Below are 18,770 nucleotides of genomic sequence, written 5' to 3' on the forward strand. Positions count from 1 at the left end.
TATACAGTGTAAGTGAGAAATAGATTTAAGGGACTAGATCTGATAGATAGAGTGCCTGATGAACTATGGATGGAGGTTCTTGACATTGTACAGGGCCTAGACTGTAAGGGGGCTTAACTAAATTCCTGCCAGTTACTAGGTAACTTTGCCCAAGTCATGCCATCTACGAAAGTCATCATTTCCTGATCTGGAAAATAGTGATAATAACAAAATTTAACTAATATGGTGAGACATACTACATGTGAATATTAACTGATATATTTTGTGTTGCTTTTTTAACACTTTATGAGAACTTTTTCTTTCCTTTAATTCTAGTCTGGAGACGTCCTTAATAATACTATACACTTTAACAGTACAAAACACTTTAAAGGTTTGAGCATATGTGAAAGAAGATTAGAGTTGTCATTAAATAAAACGGTCAAATTTGCATGGCACACAGGTAAATGCTATTCAAAATTGTAACTTCATTGCCTCATATTAGCTCATGTATGGTAACAACTAATAAATTATTGTAATAATAAGCTTTTTCATAGTCTTTAACTATGACTCAGTTGAGAGAAAGCATCCAGAGGAGGAGCCAAGGAGTCATTCTGTAGCTTGAGAACCTTGGGGAATGAGTGAAATGTTGAGACCAGGAACAGCAGACAGAAAGAAGGCAACGGAAGTGCACCAGACCCTTGAGGAACTGGAGGCTCGATGAGAGTAGAGGTGGAAATAAGGGACGTGTGAAAATCTTACCCCAAATCAGCTTCTATCCCGTCCTGCCTTGCCGAGCTCAGTAGGGATCAGACTCTCGTCCAGAGCTGGGCGGCCATGACAGAGGAGGGGGCCCAGCTCTCCTGGGTGGAGAGCCTGACCGAGCCAGGAGCGCAGCCTCAAAAGCGTTATTGGCGGAGGGAGTGAGAATGTTCAGTCATGAGGTTTCGATGACAAACTCAGTGACATACTTCTAGTTCATAATAAGTGGTCAACTGATAGCACGTTATTCTTGTTATTTTTTCACATGTCTCCCAGACTCTTCTGGCTCTTCAGCAGGGACCCCAGGTTTTACTGGCTAGCAAGGAAGAGGCCCTCATAGCTCAGTTGGGAAAGAGTCTGCCTGTGGTGCAGGAGACCCAGGTTCAATTCCTGAGTGAGGAAGTTCCCTTGGTGAAGGAAATGGCAACCCACTCCAGTATTCATGCCTGGAGAATCCCATGGACAAAGGAGCCTGGCAGGCTGCAGTCCCTGGGGGTCCCAAGACTCGGACATGAGTTAGCGGCTAAACCACCACCAAGAAAGAGGCCCTCTCTTCAGAGAGGCGCCAAGAGAGTAGAAATAAAGGGGCAACCAAACAAGTCTTAGATATTGGACAAAAACATACGAGGCAGCAAAATAGCTGATATTTTTATCTGTGAAAGTTTGTAGTCACAGATTTTTCTCAAATTTAGTTAGAATTATCACCAAACCTTTCAGTTTATGTAGAGACAATTGGACTGGACAATATTTAAGACACTTATATATATATATATGGATTATTGTACAAATACTCAGATGCTTCAGAGTAGCTTCTTTTTCTACCCATTTTTTTTTTTAAACTTTTCTTTCCTATCTCCTAATCCTAACCACATAGTGAGGAATTAGAGTGCTTAAATGTCCCATATTACTTATCTGTTACTGCATAAAAAATAAGTCACCCCAAACCTTAGCAACTTAAAACAACACACTTATTATCTCACACAGTTTGGTGGAGTGGGGGCGGGTAAAGTATCCAAGAGCAGTTTAACTGGGTGGTTTTGATTCAAGGTACATGCGAATGTGTAGTGAAATTATTGGTTGTGGCTGCAGTTATCTGAAGAGGCTGTAAAATCTACTTCCAAGCTTACTCATGTAGCTCTTTGGTAGGAAGCTTTGGTTCTCTACATATACTCCTCTGCATAGAGAGCTGTTTATAGGACATGGGAACTAATTCTCCAGAGAGAGATAACCAAGAAGGAAGTCCTAATGAATATTATGACCTTATCTTGGAAATCACATACCATCACTTCTCCCATATTCTACTCCAGCAAGTACATATAATGAAATACCAGAAGTCATTTGGGCCACCTTGGAGATTTGACTCCCACATATTTCTTTAGCTTCTCATCTGCCAAAACCAGTGTGTGGATAGTTTGAGAGGACAGAAGTTTAAGGAGGCCCATCCTATTTATCTATTAGGCACTGAGGTAACTACCACTAATCAGAGATTTCATGATGATTTCTGAATTTGGTTTCTAGACATGGACTTGAGTATTTTAAATTACATATTTAAATAGAAATTATGAATTTGCTCAAATATGTTCCCAGTCATTTTACCTACAAGTAAATATTAAGTATTCCCATGCATCAGAAGCTGTCAGGGAAATTATGATATGTGTTACAATCAAGTTATGTGTAAAAGGCCAAGGATACATAGAGACAGAGAAACTAAATTTACCTGGGGATATGGACAAAGCTTCACAGAAGAGGTGTTTCTGAATTTTGCTTTGAAGGGTTAAAAAATTTTGTAAGACTGACAGAGGTAAACAAAAAGATATTAGAAAAACAAATGCAGACCTTCAGAAAGTTTCAGAAGACAACATACAGAATGATACTGCATTTATAAAACTATAATTTATTTAAAGACACATATTTGATTAAGTATAAGCAGGAGATTGAGAAATTTAAAATTCAAGTTAGTGATTGCCTCTGGAGGGACCAGGACAGTCAAAGGTAAGGGCAAAAACAGATTGATTTAGTGATGCTAATGTTTTAATACTTATAGGATTATGGATGTCATGATTACATATAACAGTTTTTACATATGAAATATTGTATAGTCATTTTTTATATTCAAGGTATGCTGTTAGCAGAAGGAGTTGCATATGGAAATGAATGGAAGGTTGCAAAAGTTTCGAATGAAATATAAAGACATAATTATGACAAGGAAAATTTAAATAATGCATTATATTTGATAATATACAGTTCAGTATCCTGAAATTATATTGGAGCACATGAAGTGAAGAAGATTAGGGATTCAATTGAAAGCAACACACTCAAATCTCAAAATCTTACAAAAGAAACAAGTACTATTTCTGTATTAAGAGCCAATAAGCTGATTTCTCCTTTGCCTCCTGCATGTTGATAAGATCAAGGTATATTGCAATTGAGAGTCTTGAATCATGTAAATTAATGATAAGTTACAGAAGCAGTTATTATTTTCATCATTAGGCAAAGGGTCTGGTGCATTTTAATTGTCTAAAATTCATCATGGGCCAGAAACTTTTGTTCCAAGTAGAATTCAAACTACCGACTGGTACTTTACTTAACAACTTACCCTTTTAAACTATTATGAATCTTCAGTAAGTTTTAATTATATTATTGCCAGTCATCTGAAGGATGGTAATTACTTGGAGTGTTTAGCCAGTATTTCTGATTAAAAGTGCTGTGGCAAACTCAATAGGTCATGGGTTCATGTCCTAAGCCTATTAATTTTCTTCTAAAGCCTTACTTCATTTCTTAAACAAGGAATGACTCCACTCTTAGGAAAGATGCTTAGAAGAAATCAGATTAATTTGAAGTGAATAGATATATGAAATATGATTTTTGCTGTTATCCCTTTGTCTTACTTTTTGTGGTTTTTTCATTCTCTTACTAGCTGAAAGGAAAAAAAAAAGTGAATAAAACACTGTTTTCCTGTGAGAGATTTGAAGTACTTGTTAATTCAACAAGGTCCAAAAGCTTGATACATGGCTAACAGTGATATTTATCTGACCAAGAGTGAAAGAATGAATTCCTACCTATTTATCTAAGAACAAAGTGCAGGTTACTTTTTTCCTAGGGAAGGGGACATAATACACAGGAGGAAGGTTATGAAGGTTGGATTTATTCCCTTTTGATGAATAAGGACAAGACATAATCCCTGTAAGATCACATTGGGACTTTCTGACAAAGAAGTTGTATCTGTTTTGATAAAAGAAGGGCAGGAGAGTCTAGAGGTATTTTCCAAACCAGTGCTATCATCTCGCCAAGCTTGGATGTCACCATAGCATCTTGGGAGCCTTGAGCGCAAACCATTGTGTCTTCTGCTCTTGGTTCCACTGCCTTGTTCTGTTGGCCCAGTGCAAGCTTGATGCATTCCTGTTTTGTCATGAGGTCTGTTTTTGATAAAAATGTCTCTCACTTTTAGCGCACTGATAGCACATTCCAGCCAAATTTACATGTAGTTTGTAGGCATGAGTATGCCCAGACCCTAAGCACACACCTGTCCTACCACTTTGCAACTTCTTTGCAGTTGTCATAGTTCTTGTTGTTCAGTTGTGAAGTTGTATCTGACTCTTTGTGAACGTGTACTGCTTCTCATCCTGTTTGTCTCGCTGTTAACACTGTGCACGCTGTTCGTTGAGCCCAGAGTAGGCGAGGCATGAGTGAAGAGGCTGGAAGAAGGTGTGAGAAGCTGTAGGAACTGCAGACGCATTCCTTCTCTCCTGGCTGGCACAGCCGCCATAGCAGCAGCCGACACATAACCATAACCAAGCCATGATGGAGCCATAACATAACCTCATAGAGTATAACCATGTTGCTGCTCCAGGGTAGGCCCGGTGCAGCAGCAGCCAGGGCTTTCATGGTGAGGCTCGTACAGGAGTATGGCACAAAGCAGCCCATGACGAAGCGAGTACCTCGGGCTGTGCACACGCAGTGCTATAAGCAATCTCAGCTGTTACATAGTCATTATCTACAAAATGTGGGGCGAGAAAGCCTCAACACGCCATCTTGGCTAATTTGTTCTCTCCCCACCGACCCCACGGACTGCAGCACACCAGGCCTCTCTGTCTCACCATCTCCCAGAGTTCACCCACGTTCATGTGCACTGAATCAGTGATGCTGTCCAACTGTCTCATCCTCTACCTCCTTCTTCTCCTCCTGCCTTCAGTCTTTCCCAGCATCAGGGTCCTTTCCAAGGAGCTGGCTCTTCCCATCAGATCAAAGCATTGGAGCTTCAGCTTCAGCATCAGTCCTTCCAATGAGTATTAAGGGTTGGCATCACTTAGGATTAACTGGTTTGTTCTCCCTGATGTCCAAGGGACTCTCAAGAATCTTCTGCAACACTACAGTTTAAAAGCATTAATTCTTCAGCACTCAACCTTCTTTTTGGTCCAACTCTCACATCTATACATGACTATTGGAAAGACCATAGCTTTGACTATATGGACCTTTGTCGCCAAAGTGATGTCTTTGCTTTTCAATATGCTGCCTAGGTTTGTCATAGCCTTCCTTCCAAGAAGCAAGTGTCTTCTAATTTCATGGTTGCAGTCACCATCCGTATTGATTTTTGAGCCTGAGAAGAGAAAATTTGTCACTGCTTCCACTCTTCCACTCCTCTATTTGCCAAAAAGTGATGGTTTCAGATGTCATGATCTTAGTTTTTTTAACATTGAGTTTTAATCCAGCTTTTTCACTCTCCTCCTTCACCCTCATCAAGAGGCTCTTTAGTTCCTCTTTGCTTTCTGCCATTAGAGTGGTATCATGTACATATTTGAGGTTGTTGTTATTTTTCCCAGCAATCCTGACTCCAGCTTGTAACTAATCCAACCCAGCATTTTACATGATGTACTCTGCATATAAGTTAAATAAACAGGGTGACAGTATACAGCCTTGACATACTCCTTTCCTAATTCTGAACCAGTCAGTTGTTCCATGTAAGGTTCTAACTGTTGCATCTTGGCCTGCCTACAAGTTTCTCAGGAGATGGGTAGAGTGGTCTGGTATTCCCATCTCTTTCAGAATTTTTAGTTTGTTGTGATCCACATGGTCAAAGCCTTCCACATAGTCAATGAATCAGAAGTAGATGTTCTTCTGAAATTTTCTTGGTTTCTCTGTGTTCCAAAGAATGTTGGCAATTTGAGCTCTGGTTCCTATGCCTTTTCTAAGCCGAGCTTGTACATCTGGAAGTTCTCATTTCAAGTACTGCTGAAGCCTAACTTGAAGGATTTTGAGCATACCTTACTAGCATGGGAAGTGAACACAATTGTCCAGTAGTTTGAACATTCTTAAGCCTTACCCTTCTTTGGAATTGAGACAAAAAACTGACCTTTTCCAGTCCTGTGACCATTGCTGGGTTTTCCACACTTGCAAATGTATTCAGTGCAGCACTTTGACAATGTTAACTTTTAGTATTTTAAATAGCTCAGCTGGAATTCCATCACCTTTACTAGCTTTATTGGTAGTAATGCTTCCTAAAAGACCCTTTAGTGTATTTCCTGGGCATGAGTATGCCCAGATGCGGAGCACACACCTGTCCTACCGCTTTGTCCTACCACCTTATTTGTGGTTGCAGTATCTCATCAATATTAGATTTGTATCTTACTGAATATATCTCTGATGTAAAAACACAAAGGTGCTCACTCCAGAGTTGGTGTTAGATGTCTGACATGTAAAATACCTGTGATTCATTTCCTCCCTACTTCCTCTCACCTGTGAGTGTCCTCTGAGACACAATCTGAAGCCTTCTCCGTATATTACATACTCACAAACACTCCTGTGGTTCCTACGTCTCTAATTAAACGACTCCCTTCTTCTTTCTGTTATCTCTGCCCATGACTAGCACATGCTTGCTGGATGATCCACAAAAGCATGTTTCATTGTTGTTTTTTTTTAATTTTAACTCAAAATGTAATCTTTCAAAGTCTTGTTTTCCAGTAAATCTGACCTCCTGTGCCTTTTGATTTTCCACTCTCCAAACACTGTGAACATCCCACTCTCAGTGCTTAGTCCCTCCAATCATTATAATTCCTCCTCTAAAATATTTCACAAAAGCAAACTTGTTCTGCACTCTCCAACAATTTCCTATAGACCATAGCCTTTTTCACTACTTCAAACACAACTATCTTCTGGCACTTTTTGAGCAACTTACTGACATTTATTGTGTGCTCATGCATTTTAGTTCCACTGTCTGATGCCATGTAAGAGAAGTGGTCTCCTCAGTTTTTCTCACCTCATTTCATTCTCTTTCCACCCATGATAGTCTGAGAAACAACTGGGGAGTGGGCAGGCAGAAAAACGTTGTTAAAGGAGTACAGACTTTCAATTATAAGATGAATAATTTCTAAGGATCTAATGTATAGCATGGTGACTATAGTTGATGACGCTGAATTTTATCACTGCAATTTGATAAGAGTTCTCACCACAAAGAAAGAAAGCTGGTAATGGATGCATTTATTAACTCATTGAGGAGAATCCTTTCACGATGTAAACATATATCAAACTACTACAATGTGCAATTTAAATATTTTGCAATTTTGTCAATTGTACTTCAATAAAGTTTGTGGGAGGAAGAAAAAAATCTGAACTATATTTAGGTGGAAATGACATTGTGTTCTTTACTATTCAAATTCTAATTAGTCCTCCACTTCCTGCAAACTCATGTACTCATTCAGCTCATTTAATGATTGAAAGTGAAAGTGAGGTCGGTCAGTCATGTCTGACTCTTTGCGACCCCATGGACTGTATCCAGCCAGGCTCCTCCCTCCATAGGATTCTCCACGCAAGAGTACTGGAGTGGGTTGCCATTTCCTTCTCTAGGGGATCTTCCTGACCCAGGGATCGAACCCAGGTCTCCTCCATTCCAGGTAGACGCAGGCAGGCGCCTTTAAGGTTAAAGCGCCTGCCTGCGTCTGCCCTTCCCTGGTGGCAACCCACTTCAGTATTCTTGCCTGGAGAATCCCATGGACAGAGGACCCTGCAGTCCCCAGGGTCGAAAAGAGTTGGACAAGACTGAGTGACTTCATTTAACAATTAATCATCTGGTAGATGTCAGACAATGTCTTTGAACTGAGGGCACGGAGATATACGATGCACAAGTTCCGTCTTTAAAGAGTTCAAAATTCACTGGGAAGACCTGCTCAGAGATGATGACAATAAAATGCTACTGGGTTTTATGATAAGGTGATGCACAATGGGTTAGGGGAGCAAAACCATGGTAATTGTACCCCTTCGGGGAAGGACTTACAGAGAAGGTAACATTTGAGCACTCAAACCAAATCAGCTTGATATGCATCCAACACAGCAAGAGGGCGTCCCTCGTGGCTCAGCTGGTAAAAGAATCCACGTGCAATGCGGGAAACCTGAGTTCAGTTCCTGGGTTGGGAAGATCTCCTGGAGAAGGGAAAGGCTACCCACTCCAGTCTGGCCTGGAGAATTCCATGGACTGTATAGTCCGTGGGGTCACAAAGAGTTGGACACGACTGAGAGACTTGCACTTCACTTCACTTTAACACACCAAGCAAAGGAAGGTGTGTTTCAGTTCTAGGAGGAAGACAGTTCATGCATTTACCTTCAGGGCTGAGCAAGCACATACTTATATAAGTAGAAAGAAGGTAAGAGAAGGAAAAGAAATGGGAAATAATGCTGTAAAGGAGGAGAAAGGAATATGGATAAAAGATCTTGGCTATCTTACTGAAGAATGTGGAAGTATCTTGTAGGCAGAGGAAAGATAACAAAAACTGAAGCAAAGGTGGGTGCAGGAAGCTGTCCTTTCTCCCATTATACATTTTCCTCCTGTATACCCCCTGAAATTTCACTCCCTGCTTTGGCCATATTCTTTAATTCCTCTAAATGTATTCTTAAAGTAATAGTGATCTCTTTTGTTTGATACCTTTGCATCATGAGGTTTATTTTCAGGCCCTCTCCTCCCATTTTTATCTGTTACCACAGGAAGCAGAGGCCAGCCCTTACCCCTGGGACTCTCATTCTCTTATGATTTGTACATTGCCATTTCTGCCTTCATTTCCATCCTTCTCTCTGCTGAAGCTGTTCACTCCAGAGATGTTCCAAGTCCACTGTCAGCAAAACCTCTTTGATAATAATCAACTTATTTTGAAATTGTTCCCTTTAGACTCTTTTGGTAACTAAACTTAGTCTCTCCATTCCTTCAAAATGCTGGCTATTTTCTCCCCCACATTCCTTCTACTGCAGGACGTGAGCTATGACCCTCGCCCTCTTATATTTTCTTTTCTTTTTACTGCCACTTCAGGATCATACTCCCAGTCTCCTCCATAGAAACGTCAAGCTGTGACTGATTTTGTTGGACTGTTCCATCCGTGTCTCCCCTTGCTGTAGTCATCTACCAGCACCCACATTGTTCTCCCGAATCCTTGACGACTTTATCTCCCAGTTTGATCCTATTCCCTTCGATATCACTTAATTTTTAATTGGAGGATAATCGCAAGGCTGTGTTGGCTTCTGCCATACAACAGCGCAAATCGGTCATAATTAAATTCCAGCCCTCTTGGTCTTCATAGAGGGCTAGACTGGGCTCCCTGTGTTATACAGCAGCTTCTTGCTAGTTATCCATTTTATACATGACAGTGTATATATGTCAATGTTACTCTCTCAATTTCTCCTACTCTTTCCTTCCCCTGCTAAATACCACATTTATTTTAATTCTTGGTGATCTCAATGGTCATGTAGATAAATTTTTCCAGTGTTCAGCCCTCTAAGTTATTGGATCTCCCATCCAATGAGTTTGTATTCCACTCTAACTCAGAGACTCACTCCCATAGGTATATCCTTGATCTTGCTCTTACAAATTTCAATTTCTGATCTCTATTATGACGGCTACAGAGTATCTCTCCAGCTCACTCTTACTAGCCTCATGACACCAAATATCCTTTCACAACATCATTTAAGAGATGATCTTAATTTTATCACAATATCTTTCTACAATCCTTTATCCCATAATGTAATCACTTCCTTCCTTACATGAGATAAATACACTGGCAAGTCAAAAATCACTCCCTTATTTATCTGAATCTCTAAAAATTTTCCATGGCCATTTTTAACACTCAAAGAATGAGCTCCTGGTAAGGCTATCCACTTCTCACCTCCACCAAACAAAAAAGCAAGGCAACAAATGATAGGTTTCCTAGTGTTTTGTCCATTCGTTGAATGGTATCTTCATTCTTTAAGTTACTGATGTCAAAAGACATGGTGTTAGCTTTGACTTTTTTCTTTTCTCACACCTTGCATTTTGTCTTTTAAGAAGCTATGTGATTCTTGTTTCTAAATGTACCAAGAATTTTGCTGCTTCTGTATACCTTCATTAAAGCCCCTTTGGGTCAGGTCACTAGTATGTTTGCCTGAATTGATACACTAACATCAGAGATTTAATCATGCTGAGCCCCTTGCCCATTGCATTTGATTATCATAAGTAATTTCCAGAATGATCCCGTCAAAATGGAAGTCAGATATGTCCCTCTTCAGCTCAAAACCTTTCAGTGATCCCCACTGCAGTCAGCCTACAAAGTAAAACCATTATTGTTCTCTTAAATTCCCTGTATATTCTAGGTTCCATTTCTTCTCTGACTTTATTCTTTCTCTGCCTTATTATTTATCAGTATAATTTTTCACTATGTAACATCCTGTTTATTTTACTTTTCTATCATGTTTCTCTCTGGTCTCCCCCATTAAAATGTAATGTTTTGAGGACAGAAATCCACCTATGTCTTACTACATGAACTTGCAAATTATATTTCATGTCTCTAAGCCTTTTTTTCTAATTTTTTAAGTGGACATGATTATAGTGACTGGAGAACTGTGGGAATTAAGTGAGAAAATACAGGTTTTCTCACAGGTCAAAAGGCCCAGAGCAGAGTCCATAAACTTTATAAACTTAATAAAGGTAGGCAACATTTTTATTACAGATAATGCACATTATATTATTTTTCTTTTAACTTCTATTTCTTTTTAAGCCTCTCTAATTTGTTCCCCACTGGTATTTAAACAGATATTCTCTGAAACTCAGGTAAGCCCCAGAAATGTTTGAACGGCTCCTTTCTGTGTACAGTCAGCCCCATGGTTTCATCCCTTCCCTCTGACGGAGTACTCCAGAATGGAATAAAAAAAATACTGGTTATGCACCCAGTTTTCATGTTTAAAAAAATAGCCCTCTGCAAGTAATTACCACAGTGATTACACTGTAAAAGTAGTTGGAAAGGAATGTTCCTTAAAGTGAGACTCCGGAAGTTCACTGAAATCTTTAGCATTTGTAATAAGTCAACCGCCTAAAACTGCATTTTATGTTCAGCTATGTTAAACTTATCACTTAGAAACATAACTCTTGGAAGAATAACAGCCCCCATTCATTGACACTCATGTGGTTCAATTAAATTTTTGGAATGAACAAATATCCATGAAGGACTGGCTCTGTTCTCAGGCGCTGACTTATGATGATCCAAGAGTAGACAGCATGTAGAGGCCATCTGCAGGGGTCTGATTACACAAAGTCAAATTAACTGTCTCTGAGAGTTCTAAGATAAATATATTTTGTTCAGATCATGCATTAATTGATTAGAATTTGTATTTGCAGAGCTAAGACTAGATTCCTAGTTTTTATGACTGCTACCCTATGACTTTTATTTTACACTCCTACATTCCTATATTCTAGGCTGGTAAGAAAGATAAGCCATATTCTAGGAATTATAATAACCTGAGTTCTAGTCACAGCTATGTAAATACAAAGATTTACTATCGTTGAAAAAATTTGTCACCCCCTATGCCTTAATCTACTCATTTGTGTAAAAGTAGGGATTGTATCTTGTATTTTTTGCTGAGTTATTGTTAGAATTATGTCCAATATGAAGATCACATAAGTGAGATATAGTATATCGCATGTTTTCTAGGATATTTCAACAACAGTAGTAGCAATTTCTGATGCTACTGTTCTCTCTTCAACTTTTGCTCTTTATTCCTCTTTAAGTTTCTAAGTTTTTGTAACTTCATTTTCATCACCTCCTCACCACCAATCCCCCCCCTTTTAAAAATAACATGTTGGATTTTACCCAAAGGTAATGCAATGATAAAAACCAAACTGATCGTTGAACTAAAGAATTTCTCTTATTTTCCTTGGGTAAAATTTTGGTAATACCAATTGTCCTTGTCAATTCTATACTTGGATATTAGTTATAATGATGCCTTTTCTTCTCATTTGCACAGGAAATGACTTATTTCTTGTGGCAGTTCATGAACTGGGACACGCTCTGGGGCTGGAACACTCCAACGACCCTACTGCCATCATGGCCCCTTTTTACCAGTACATGGAGACCAACAACTTCAAACTGCCCAGTGATGACTTACAGGGCATCCAGAAGATATACGGTAGGTCACCACTGATTCTGTTTGATGAACTCTGTAGTGAAGTATAGAATTCCTTCTGTGTTGCCTTTTTTGAGATAGATGCTCTAAGTGTATTAGAGAGAAAAATATTGAATGAAAATCTGATCTATTGGCAAAAGTCTTCTATCAGTCAAGTTTGGTTGGCACCAATCGCAGATATCTTAATGTGGAGATTATGGGAAAGCTTAGGCACTGATAAATTTTCCTTACTGAGTTAATTGAAACCTGAAATTATAGTAAAGATGTGATAAACTTTAGTATTTAAAATTCAGGTAAAATGTAATAAATTAATATAACCAATAAACACAGTGAGTTAGAAGACTTTCCTAGAAGAGACTGACACTTTGATAAAAGCAGACAGATTGATTCTCACTGATATTTGATGTTAGATCCTAACAAACCACTTTTGAAAATGCTGAAAATAATCTTGTGTAATGGATGTAACAGAATAAACTCAAAAGCATGTAGTTATTGACGAAGAGTAAAAAATAACAAATGGCTAAGTTTACTAACACATCAGTTCAGTTCAGTTGCTCAGTCGTGTCCAACTCTTTGCGACCCCATGAGTCTCAGCACGCCAGGCCTCCCTGTCCATCACCAACTCCCAGAGTTCACTCAGACTTGCATCCATCGAGTCCGTGATGCCATCCAGCCATCTCATCCTCAGTCGTCCCCTTCTCCTCTTGCTGCCAATCCCTCCGAGCATCAGAGTCTTTTCCAATGAGTCAACTCTTCGCATGAGGTGGCCAAATTACTGGAGTTGCAGCTTTAGCATCATTCCTTCCAAAGAAATCCCAGGGCTGATCTCCTTCAGAATGGACCGGTTGGATCTCCTTGCAGTCCAAGGGACTCTCAAGAGTCTTCTCCAACACCACAGTTCAAAACCATCAATTCTTCGGCGTTCAGCCTTCTTCACAGTCCAACTCTCACATCCATACATGACTACTGGAAAAACCAAAGCCTTGACTAGACAGACTTTAGTCGGCAAAGTAATGTCTCTGCTTTTGAATACACTCTCTAGGTTGGTCATAACTTTTCTTCCCAGGAGTAAGCATCTTAATTTCATGGCTGCAGTCACCATCTGCAGTGATTTTGGAGCCCCCCAAAATAAAGTCTGACACTGTTTCCACTGTTTCCCCATCTATTTCCCATGAAGTGATGGGACTGGATGCCATGATTTTTGTTTTCTGAATGTTAAGCTTTAAGCCAACTTTTTCACTCTCCTCTTTCACTTTCATCAAGAGGCTTTTTAGAGACTATTACACATATTTAAATCCTAACTCTCTCAACATGGCCATTGACTTTTATAAAGACATGTATTTCACACAAAATTTAACTGTTAAGAACTTGACATTTATAATTTACATGTAGAGAATATACTTTACTAAATTAATAAAATAAAGCTTTCATTTTACAATGCAAAGGTAAATGTGTGCTGTGCATATATTAATATTCAGTATTCAGAAAGTATAATTTATGTTTTTCAAGTATCATAGTTTAAATTCACTAATTTGTTTTTCATTTATTAGTTTTTCAACTTCAAAGTGGTGAGAATTCTCTCAGGATTAAAATAAGTTTTTGGGGGAAAAAGTCAATTTTTGTTGCTGCTCTTTTTTGGGGGAATACTGAGAAAACAGAAATGTCTTGGACTCAAAACTAAATAGCTTCTATGTTGAATGAGCTAGCTTCTGCCTATGTGTGTGTCATCAGACATTCTGCTGAAGTAGTTAACTGAAAGGAGGCTCTTTCTCATGACCTCATGAGTTAGTAGTCTAGACTGAAGGTCTGCAAAAGAGTATTCTTTCCATATCTAAATATTAAGTGTGAACAGCTCTGTATTTCTTTCTTAAAACATAAATCCCTTGAGGAATGATGCTTTACATCTGTACCAAATTACATGTATAAACTTTAGCTTGATTTAGAAACCTCCTTTTAGAAATACTACTTCACATTAATATTTTACCTCATAGTGTTTTAATCAATAGGCGTTTTAGATTTAGTATTCAAATGAAACACTAGCAATTTGTCAAAACATTTCATTAGAAAAAAATAATGAAAGTCAAGAAAAGGTTATAAAATACAGTTAGGTACATAGGATAGAATAAACTTTGATTTGTTAATGTTTAGAAATATTTGCAGAGAATCATCTTTCAAAATCTAGGATTGACTTCAGTAGTGTTTACATGCAGGGTTCCAGTATTCATTTTATTTTATTTATTATTAATATACCACCTACTTCCGAAAGAGATTTCAAAGCAGCATATCCAATAAGGACTGTGATGAAGCTATTTAAAACTAAATCATTAAAACTTAACAAAGAAGGCCTAGTTACTTGAATCTACAATTCAGCATGATAAAGGCAGTCTCTGATGGACTTGGCAACGGTTTGTTGGGTAAAATAGTTTGTTATTTCAGTAAATATACAATCTTAAAGACCTCTTAGCTCACTTAGTCAGAACCCTTCACTGATGAGTGATTGTCCTCTGTAGCATTTTTTCTAGCACTCTCCCAATTTTAACTGAGCCGAGTGCTGTCTTCATATTTTCAAAAGGTCCACCTGACAAGATTCCTCCACCAACAAGACCTCTACCAACGGTGCCCCCACACCGCTCTGTTCCTCCCGCTGACCCGAGGAAAAACGACCGGCCCAAACCTCCGCGGCCTCCCACGGGCAGACCTTCGTATCCTGGAGCCAAACCCAACATCTGCGACGGGAACTTTAACACTCTAGCTATTCTTCGCCGTGAGATGTTTGTTTTCAAGGTAGGAAGCTGTGACTTTTTTTTTTTTTTTTAAATGATAGATCAAGTGTCTACAGTGTCGCTTTAGAAAATAAGTTCTCGTTCATTCTAACACCACCTTCCCAGGCCTTTCACAGTTAGAAGGTTCAAAGAAAGTATCTTGAAAAGAAATGCACAAATGGGCTTAAATGTCTAGCAGAAGATTCTCGTAACATTCTATTTGTGGAATGCATTTATGTCAGCAAAAGCTAAAATGCTTAGAAATGTGAGGCTAAAAAATGCTGCATGTTATGAACAGATAAAAAAACTGTAATTTCAATCATGAATAGGAACTAATAGAGATGATTTGCTTGGGAGCTTAGCCACTTCCAGGCGCACTGCCGCTACTCTATCTTTGGTTGGCACATCTTTATGAGATCCTTATAATTTCACTTGATGATTACAACACTGCTTTTTTTAAGAGAAGTATTGATCATTTCATTTTGCTCAGGGTCTACTAGTAGCCATTTAAGTTAAATCTCTTCTCTGAGACGGTAATTTTGATTTTACATATACATGTTGCTGTTTTTTTTTTTAAGTCAGGCATTTATAGCTACCTAATTTACATTATTTTTTTAAATGCTACAAACTAAAACTAATTTTACATTTTGCTAAATGTGCATTTCAGTGACATTGAATTCTCCAGCAATAACTTTAAAAAGCAATCTATCAAAGTAAATTACATAATACTAAAAAGTGACTGTGCTATAATACTGAAAAATACTTTTCCCTCAATGTTTGCAAACCATTCTGAAAGATTAATGAAAAATGTAAGTTTCATGTTGACATCAGTATAAAAAAAAGAGCACATTATTTTATTTTTAAATGAATGGTATTGGTAATATGCAGCTATTTTTAAATAGCTACATTCAAATACTGTTCATTTAAAAATAAAATAATGTGCTCTTTTTTTTTAAGTAGGTGTGAATCAATAAATAATGAAATGTTGTCCTACTTACACAGAATATCCTATCTACCAGAGGCCATACTTTAAAAATATAGATTTCATATAATTTTAATAGGCAAAGTGCTTTATCTCCTTTATTTGAAACTAAGATTTGGATTTGCTCTAAGATGCTCAAAAGCATCGTAATTTCCAGGAAAAAAAATCAATGCTTTTGTTCAAACCCATGAATAGATTTTTTAATTTTATAAATGCCTACAATGCTTAGTTAGATATCACTTACTTAATTTAAGTAGGATAATAAATTTAGACTCAAGGAGTAAAGTAAAAAAGCTTACTCATTACTCCTTGTGGCTAAGCCCGCGGTAACTAGTTGAAATGAACAGAAAATGCAATAATTTTCTTATTTTACAAGATACCAGATGACCACTAACAGATTCTGATTTCACTGCTTTGGAAGAATTTCCACATCCAAGTGTTATTCTTTGATATCATGGTGATATCGCTGAAGTATCAACTTTATCTGAGAATATGATATGAAATTGACTCTGAGTACATTCATTTCATTCTTCTTATCTGTCTAATTAGATTGCCAGTCTCAGAAGAGATGGGTCTCTCCATGTCTAATGATCATTTTTACCAACCTTATGCTCTGCACACTGTGAGAGCTTAGTGAGTGCTCCTGAATAACCACTGGTTCTTGGCATCAGGAATGAGTTGAAAGTACATAAGCCAACTCTCAAATAAAATGCAGTGGCCACTATTTTCAATGTCAAAGCAAGTATTATATATATATATATATATATATATATATATATAAGGCCTGCTTCTCTAAACTCTCATGGTACCTTGGATTCCTTAATCAAAACTCTCTGATGGACAGAGTTTCTAAACTCTATGTGACTTCAGTTTCTTTCACTAGGCCCTGCTTTTTTCTAAGAATAAATTCTGTAGAAGATATCTTGTTTATAATTTTCATGCTCATCTCCTATTTCCTATGATGAATATGTAGCCCAGGGTAGTTTACTAGGGACCCAGGGCTTCCCTGACAGCTCAGCTGGTGGACAGTCTGCTTACAATGCAGGAGACCCTACTTCGTTTCCTGGATCAGGAAGATCCCCTGGAGAAGGGATAGGCCACCAACTCCAGTATTCTTGGGCTTCCCTGGTGGCTCAGTTGGTAAAAGAATCTGCCTGCCATGTGGGAGACCTGGGTTCGATCCCTGGGTTGGGAAGATCCTCTGGAGGAGGAGGGCATGGCAACCCACCCCAGCACTCTTGCCTGGAGAATCCCCATGGACAGAGGAGCCTGGCGGTCTACAGTCCATGGGGTTGCAAAGAGTTAGACATGACTGAACAACACACAGAATTTATAAATAGAAGGTAACACCCCTGACTTTATGGAGCTCATACTCCAGGAGTGAAGATAAACAGTAACCTAGGTACTTTTAAGATACAAGAGGAAAAGGCATGAAGAGAAAGTACTGAAGTCTAGCTGAGTATATAAAAAACACTTGACTGAGAAATGGCTTATGCCAAATTTTGAGAGAGACACTTCCTAGGCACATTAAAGCAATTAGTACTTGGCATACTAAAAAGTTGATGTATTGTGGCAGAGAAGATAGATAGATATCATAACTCTGTACAAAGTGATAAATGTTATAAATCAGAAACAGACCAAAATTTGATTAAAGGGAAGAAAATATGATTGAGTGATACCTGCTCTTAGTTAATAACTCTGTGCACTGGGTAACTACCAGGTGCCTGAATATAAGCTAGGCACTTTATGTTGATAATCTCCGTGTGTGTTCTTAGTCACTCAGTCTTGTCCAACACTTCGTGACCCCCATGGACTGCAGCCCACTAGGCTCCTCTGTCCATGGTGATTCTCCAGGCAAGAATACTGGAGTGGCTTGTCATGTCCTTCTGCAGGGGACCTTCCCAACCCACGGATCAAACCCAGGTCTCCCGCATTGCGGGCAGATTCTTTACCGGCTGAGCCACCAGGGAAGCCTAATAACCTCTAAACCTTATAACACAGCAAGATGGAAAGCATTCTCTCTTTTACAAATCAGAAAACTGAAAATCAGGACAGCAAGTAGTCCATAATTGACTATAGGTTTACTTAATTCCCAAAATCTTTTCCACATTAAATTTTGCTAACTGAAAGAGTTAGGGAAAGTTTGAAAAGAAAAATAGACTTTAAGGTATATTTTAATGTAGTAAATATTCAAGAAATATTTACGAAACTTACGTTGTGAGACCTTGTTTTAGGCACTGGCAGTGTAGCAGTTAAACAAACAAACAAACAGCAATAACAACAACAAAAAAAGAAAGCCAAGCTAGACCCTGCTTTCTTGGAGCTGACATTCTGTTTTCAAAGTGAACGTGTAGGCGAGAATGCTTCACACTGAGGTTTGCACCTGCCATGCCAGGCTAGTCGGAGAGCACCCACATTGACTGAGCGCCCCAAATTCTGTTTTTCTCTGGTAAGAGCTGCAGGCCTTTTAGCTTCTCCCTCTGTGCCTACATGGTCTAGACTACCTTCCCTTCTAAGTCGACATCATTTTCCAGGTCCCTGATCTTCCCACCTGAAGTTACCCTCTGCCAGTCTCTCTTGGACACACCTGCTTTTTAACTTTCCCTTTGACATACTCACCATTAGCTTTTGTAGTTTGCTCCTTATTGTCTGCCCCTTCAAGTGCATTTTAAGATCACCCACTATTTGATTTCACTTTTAATAATGTAACAATTTTCTGCTTTTCTTCATTACTATTCTTTAGGCAAATTGGAAACCTCTTAGTTTCTTCAACTCTTAGCAACACTCCTTTCACTTTACTTTTATTACCTGGGGCCTCTCTACAGCCTTTGCTTATCCAAAACTTTCATCCTCAACGTCTTCCACATGTCCCAGACCCT

The 18,770-nt window shown here is 38.6% G+C and overlaps 1 protein-coding gene across 1 annotated transcript in view; it reads left to right on the plus strand.

Annotated features, from left to right (window-relative positions):
• The window catches only part of MMP16 (matrix metallopeptidase 16), a 380,138-nt gene that overhangs the window by 265,013 nt on the left and 96,355 nt on the right, over positions 1-18,770 (plus strand). Inside the window, exons 5-6 of the mRNA XM_040261122.1 lie at positions 11,989-12,150; positions 14,720-14,931. Of these exons, the coding sequence (XP_040117056.1) occupies positions 11,989-12,150; positions 14,720-14,931 (374 nt within the window). The remainder of the gene's footprint in view (positions 1-11,988; positions 12,151-14,719; positions 14,932-18,770) is intronic.

This window comes from Oryx dammah, unplaced genomic scaffold (assembly GCF_014754425.2).
Source record: "Oryx dammah isolate SB20612 unplaced genomic scaffold, SCBI_Odam_1.1 HiC_scaffold_19, whole genome shotgun sequence".
NCBI lineage: Eukaryota > Metazoa > Chordata > Mammalia > Artiodactyla > Bovidae > Oryx > Oryx dammah.